Genomic DNA, 7027 nt, shown 5'->3' with positions numbered 1-7027 from the left:
TCAAGTCTGAGGGGCAGGTATCCATCATAAGGGTATTTATGTGAGCTTAAACCCCAAATCTCAAGGTTTTCCACAGGCTGAAGGTCTAAGTGTTTCAGATAAGTGTCATAAAAACTGCGGTATAATAAAGTAACCTGCGAACCGCTGTCAAGAAGAGCTTTAGCGTAGATACCTTCTATCTGGACTGGCACTTCAGAGACAGGTCCTACTAACCCCTCAGGAAGTTTTGGCTTACCAGCATCAAGCATAAATGAACCACAAGTGGAACGTGTTGTCTCAGGAGCCCCGTGCCGTTCCTTCACTGAGCTCCTGCCCAGTTTCCCTGCAGGCGATGCATCTTTATCAGCTTCTGATTAACTTTCCTGAGGTCCTCTGGTGCTTTGCACTCCCACTTCTTATGTCCATCTTCACCACATTTGTAGCAAAAGATCCCGGGCACTGGTGGCTGGGTGGATTTAGCTTTTTGGGGGTTGTCTCGGTTCACACTCCCAGGGTTTTTACTGGATGGTTTCTGAGGAGCAAAATCAGAAGCACAAGTCACAGTAGCCACGTTCAACAGTTGACTCACCTGGGTAGATAGCTCTTTAACCTCCTTCTTTAGGTTTTGTAATTCAGACGGCACAGATGCCTGGGGAGAGACGACAGTGGCGACTGAAGCTTTAACATTTTCTCTTGCAGCTACCCAGTGTTCTTCCTCACGTATTTCCTTCATCAACTGCGAAAAAGATGGAGGACTCTGCAAAGTGTGAGTCATTCTGATTCGCAAAGCAACCATATCATTGGTAAGTGCTCCCTTAATTAGCTGCTCCATTCTGGCTCCATTTATGCCGGCTGCATTAATCCCACCCTTCAACAAGGCTCTGTGGAGAAGTTTGTCTAGGCGGTACAAGAAAGCTGAAAGTTTCTCTCCATTTTCCTGATAAGTGTGACGAAATCTAGCCATAAGGTCAGGGCCACTCTCCGTAGTTCCATATGCAGTCTCAAGGGCAGCTAAGTACTCATTTGCAGTTGCAGATGGGCTACTCACTTTCAAAAACCTGACAATATCAGCAGCAGGACCCCGCAAACTCTCAACAAGGCGTTGTTTCTTGGCAGCCTCTGTACATTGCCATTCACTGATCATTTGTGCAGCCTGCTCCATCCAGACTTCATATTCCTCCTCACCTGGAGGAACGGGCTTCAGGCCTGAGAACAACCTCAGTTTTCGGTAACTAGGTCCATCAGTAGATGTTTGATTACATCTGTCTACTAATTTACCTATTGCATTAACTAGATCCACACTGATATCAGATTTAGGAGACTGATCTCCCATTACTATGGCCTTTACTTCATCCATAGACTTACCCTCCTGCTGCAATAAGGCTAACAACTTAATCTGAAAGGGGTCACTGCCAGCAGCTGGGTCATCGGCTGATAGACCACCCACAAAGTGAACATGCCAGGGCCCAGCTTCCCGCTCAATACCTATTTCAGGAGGTAAAGTACTTGGATCAAGGTCAGTACTAGTCTCCACTAAAACAAACAGTTGTTTGCCAGTAACGTCACCACGGCGACCACAAATTTTAGTACGACCAAAGACCTTCACTGTGTTTAATACTTTCTCAATAGTGTCATTACTAGCGTCCAAAGGAACATTGCTTAACACAATGGCACGTGAGGAGCTAATGTTCTCCTCTCTACTCCACTGAACAGTCTGAGAGAGATCCATATTTTGAAACTAAAGGCAGGTTGCTAGAAAAAATAAACAGACAAAATTAAAACTGTTTCTGGTTACCTTCTACTGCTAACTGAAAAAGAGAAATAAACTGGTAAAACAGGGAAATAGAAAAACACAGTATCCCAGCGGTGCCTCCAAAAATGTAACCCTTTTCTTAACCCTAGGGGTTAATTTAAATGCTGTCTCCAACAAGAAACCTAGATTCCCGACTATTAGATAGTGAATTAGGCCGGTAGAGTGTTTCTTTTCTTTCTTTATTTACAACAAATGAAATGTAAGGGATTTTTTCCTCTTGTACAAATTTTACTCAATCCCTTTACTACAGATAAATTAAATAATTAAATTTCTTGCTAATCACAAGAATTCTGGAACTTAGTAAATTAATTAATTTGCCAGACTCAAGGAAATATAACAATACAAATGTTAAAGAGAAAAGTAACAAAGATGGATTTATTTTTCTTTACATGAATGTATTAAGTAGTACCAGTAAATCAAGAAACCAATAACAACGTTCTCTTTAAGGAAAGCAGATAAACAATTCTCCCTGATGTTATTCGAATTGCTTCTTTTAAATAAAATATATAAATCTCTTTTGTAGTCTCAGAACGATTCTTGTTCTTTCCCAATTATTACGCTCTCCTCTTCAACCTTAGCTATATTTCTATTTTGGAACACTGTAACTCAATGTAGAACTCGATTCCACTAAAACACTTTGTTTCTTATAGAACCCCATAATAATAAAAAAAACAATATCTCTTTCAAGATTCGTTATACACTTGAGAAAACACCGCAGTTCAAACCACACACATTGTCTTTCAGTACTGTATGCACGTTACATATCTTACGATCCGTTAAATGTACGTCAGTCAAACAGTTCAAATGTATGCGAGTCAGTCAAACAGTTCAAATGTACGATCGATCGTATCGTTGGGGCCCAGGACGTTGGTGCACATTAATCAGATGATCAATTTAAAGTAATCCAAGACGAAAATGAAGTCACTTACGTGTTGACAGTTGACAGTGAAACAACATTACGTTCCTTACACCACGAATACTCAGCGTCCCCTAACGATCTATCTTGAACTTGATATGAAATCAGACGATCCACGTCCAGTGATGAAACACACGATCTGTCCAGTTCTGCACGCAATTCCGAAGTCCTCCACAAAGATGGCTGATAAGTCTTCAAACACAGTTACTGTTCGTGACTGCAATCGTCTCTATAGCCGCTAGGCTATTATCACACACAGCATAACTAATTGACTCACAGGAGCACGGAAAACAAAGATGAGTTGCACGTAAGAAAATAACATAAACAAGCGTCGTCACTCTATGCTTTGGGCCGTATATTACAATGAATATAGTAGTCTCCAAATGGATGATGATACACTTTTCTCAATAGAGACAGCCGATCTCACTGGCAGCACACTCTTTTTCCATGTGCGATACTTCTTCCTCATTACGTGACTCACGTTATGACGCAACCTCAAGCTCAACAGTCACTGGCTTGTAATTATACACCTGTATTAAACATGCTTTTCATTGGATATAAGCAAATCACATAATTGTTGCATCAACTTTCAAAATAAAGAAAAAATACAATAATAGAAAATACATTATAATACTTTGTATTATTTCTGACACAGAGCATATTAAACACAGGTATAATTTAGGAGTCCCTACATTTATATTGTTTTTTTTTTCTAGAAGGGAAGATTGCTTATTTGGTTAAGATGTCTTGAGATTGGGGCATGTTTGGCCCAGAATATGCTTTATCTGTTTATGTGTCCATTATGTGCATATTACCACCAATTTCAGTCTCTCTCTCCTTATTTCCTCATTTTTTTATATATGAGTTTCTTGTCTAATAGTGTTATTTTACAAAGTTGTATTTCTCTTTCTTTTGTTGCTTTGTAAGCACAGGTATTTCCTTCAGGAAATGACCTAGTTTGTATTTTTTTTTCATACCGTTTAAAAATACAGGCTGCACAATGTGTTCATATAAGTAGTCCTAGTTGTTCAAATGTGTTTATCACCTCGCTTTTAAAAAGTAATTCTAATGTCTTTCCGTTTCCGTTTAGCTCTAAAATCGCTTTGCCGCCATTACAGTAGTCTGAAGTGGATCAAAAAAGTGAAAGTTGTCCTAAGACAAGAACGGATATTGTTTTGGTTTTAGGACAACTTTAATGAAAGGTTTTGATCCACTTCAAATGTTGACTACTACTGTATTGCACATGGTGATTGGGTTCCCTTACGAAAATTAACCATGGGTTTACTACAAATAAAACAAAACAAAAAAACATGGTTACTATAGTTGGTAGCCATAAATGGTTTTGCAACATTAACCATAGTTTATTTGAGGTAAATCTGTGGTTATACGAAATATACTTCAAAAAATCATTACACGTTTATTATAAAAAAAATAATTTTCGTAAGGGTTTAATGTACCCGGGGTACCATTCACAACACTGAATTTATACTTTAAACATTTTCTAAATATATATCTGGTCAGGCACAGGTTCAAGTTCAGATAGTCTAACATTGGCCACCAGGTGGCGCATTAACACTAATTAGCACTGCATCTTTAGTCATTTTTACAGTCAAATAAAAAATAAGTCAGTCACCAGATATAGGCTAATTTTTATTATTTTTTTACTAGTGGGTGGACACTATAGTCCATTTATGTAAGTAAGGACCCAAAAAAATCTTTATACAGTGGATTACCAGTAAAATTCATACAAATTTGGGGCCAAACATTATTGACACTTTGACCTGACCATGTTTTGCTTAAGTGTTCTTTCTTTAATTGCTAATGCAACCTTTTTTACACCACAGACTGAACAAAATTAAACATTGCTTGGTAATTGGTCAACAAAGTATTGTTAGTTGTGCAGAAATATTGTCATACTAACAGTTGTCTGAATATTTTTTTGGTTGATTGTAATCCATTACATTTCTATCAGAGCTATCTGATATTATCAAGATGAATTTGTTCTGACACCATTTAACTCTGAGTTCTTGTCATAGCCTATTTTCTAAACTATAGCGAATGAACTTTGATAATGTAAGAAATGTTGAAGGTGTCTGAATAAGTTTTGGTTTGACTGTTAATTAATTAATAGCCATGTCTTATGTCGCCATACCAGTCACATTTAATTTACGTGCTCATTATTTATATAGCATGTACAAAATACTGACATTTGTTCAAACAAATGCAGAACCAGGCGAATATATGACTAGATGAATAATTAGGCTATTCATAGGCCACCTACCCACTTGTGTTTAATTAATGTCAGATTTCTTATGTCCTGATCTTTTCAGATGTTATGTTCAGATCCTGTATAGAAGCACCGACTGGCTAAATTCAAAGAAGTCTATTTTGAGTCTATTCACAGTTTGTGTCCGGCATTAATATATGGTGATTCAGTGCATGACTATTTGAAACACTATGCTAATGCGTACTAATGTTAAGTGTACCAATAGGTGAGATAATGTGTCAGGACATTTTAGAGCTGTTCCTGCTTGTAATTAAGATTGAATTAGCCGCTAGTGAATCACACAGTAATTCATTGTTTTCCCTCTGTGGCTCATTTACCTACACAAAGGGAAGGGGACAAACTCTTCCCACTGTGCATGTGTTTTCTCTGCTTCTGTCACTTCATTTCTTCTTTTAGCTTTTTCTCCTGTCTGTGCTCTCAGCAAGCTGTGGTGTGAATGGGGAAGGACGAAACAAGAGCCGGAGGAAAGAATGATTAAGGCTCTCAGAGGTGAACTATAACACAGGCAGTTCAGATATTCGTCTGTATTGCTTCAGCTCACAGATTTAACAAACACTGAATTCCGCAGCCACAAGCTCTTGTCTATAAACCTTGCTCAACTGTAAGGTTCATGTTTTTCACGTAATCAAGTGTGCAAAACATATATCAACAAACCAGAAACAATGCTGACTATTTTCACATCACACTCACATTCAACATTTACTAGCTTTAAATTACAAACACATACTTAAATCAAGCAGACGCTCCTTTTATCTCTTTGTTTCTCTTTCTGCTCTTCGTCCTCCACCTTGGTTTGGTTTTAATGCTCAACTCTTCTATGTCTCATCATTTGCAGAGACATTCATCAGACTAAAATCTTTAAAATAACATGTCCACATCCCATGATCATGAAAGACATGTCTGTGACATTTGGCCGATGGGTCAGAGACACCATCTCACATCTCTAATTAGATGCTGAATGATTAATCACTTAGTATTACAACCCTATTTGTTCAGGAAAAAAGAACTGATTTGCATTCAGTCTGAAGTGATGTAACAGTTTGTGCTTGTTCTGTGCTCAAAACTGACTAATTTCCAACAGAACATCTCAGTGTACAATGCTGACAAGCTTTTTGTCTTGTGTTTCAGTAAACACATCTCAACATATTTAAAACAAGATCACTTTACCTTCAAAGAAAAAGAATCATTTTCAGAAAATGTACACTACCGGTCAAAAGTTTTTGAACAGCAAGATTTTCAATGTTTTTTAAAGACGTCTCTTCTGCTCACCAAGCCTGAATTTATTTGATCCAAAGTACAGTAAAAACAGTACAATTTTGAACTATTTTTACTATTTAAAATAACTGTTTTCTATTTGAATATATTTTAAAATGTAACAAATTCCAGTGATTTCAAAGCTGAATTTTTAGCATCATTACTCCAGTATTCAGTGTCACATGATCTGTTTGAAATCATTCTAATAGGCTAATTTGCTATTTTTTATTTTTATTATGTGGAAAACAGCTGAGTAGAATTTTTTCAGGATTCTTTGATGGATTGAAAGATCAGCATTTTTTTGTAACATTATACCATTCTAAAGAGTCAGTATACTTTTTCAATTATAGAAATTAATGCTTTTATTTAGCAAGGGTGCTTTAAAAGTGATGATAAAGACATTTATAATGTTACAAAAGATTTCTATTTCAGATAAATGATGTTCTTTTGAATTTTCTATTCATCAAAGAAACCTGAAAAAATTATACTCTGCTGTTTTCAACATAATAAAAAAGTTTTTTGAGCAACAAATCAGAATATTAGAAGGATTTCTGAAGAATCATGTGATTGGAGTAATGATTTTAAAAATTCAGCTTCGAAATCACAGGAATAAATTACATTTTAAAATATATTCAAATAGAAAACAGCTTTTTTGATTAGTAAACATATTTCAAAATTGTATTATTTTTGCTGTACTTTGAATCAAATAAATGCAGGCTTGGTGAGCAGAAGACACTTCTTTAAAAACATTAAAAATCTTACTGCTCAAAAACTTTTG

General features: G+C 36.5%; 1 protein-coding gene across 1 annotated transcript; it reads right to left on the bottom strand.

Moving 5' to 3' along the window:
* Positions 1-298: 298 nt before the first annotated feature.
* On the bottom strand, positions 299-1708 carry LOC141340132 (paraneoplastic antigen Ma1 homolog). Its single transcript, XM_073845061.1, has one exon. It carries the CDS (start codon positions 1706-1708, stop codon positions 299-301), a length of 1410 nt encoding a protein of 469 aa, XP_073701162.1.
* Positions 1709-7027: the final 5319 nt, after the last annotated feature.

This window comes from Garra rufa, chromosome 8 (genome assembly GCF_049309525.1).
Source record: "Garra rufa chromosome 8, GarRuf1.0, whole genome shotgun sequence".
Taxonomy (NCBI): Eukaryota; Metazoa; Chordata; class Actinopteri; order Cypriniformes; family Cyprinidae; genus Garra; species Garra rufa.
Note: the sequence above shows the minus strand (reverse complement) of the source record. Positions and strands in the feature narration are given on the sequence as shown.

Coding starts and splice junctions, on each gene's coding strand:
- LOC141340132 (XM_073845061.1), bottom strand. CDS start 1,708: ATGGATCTCTCTCAGACTGTTCAGTGGAGTAGAGAGGAGAACATTAGC.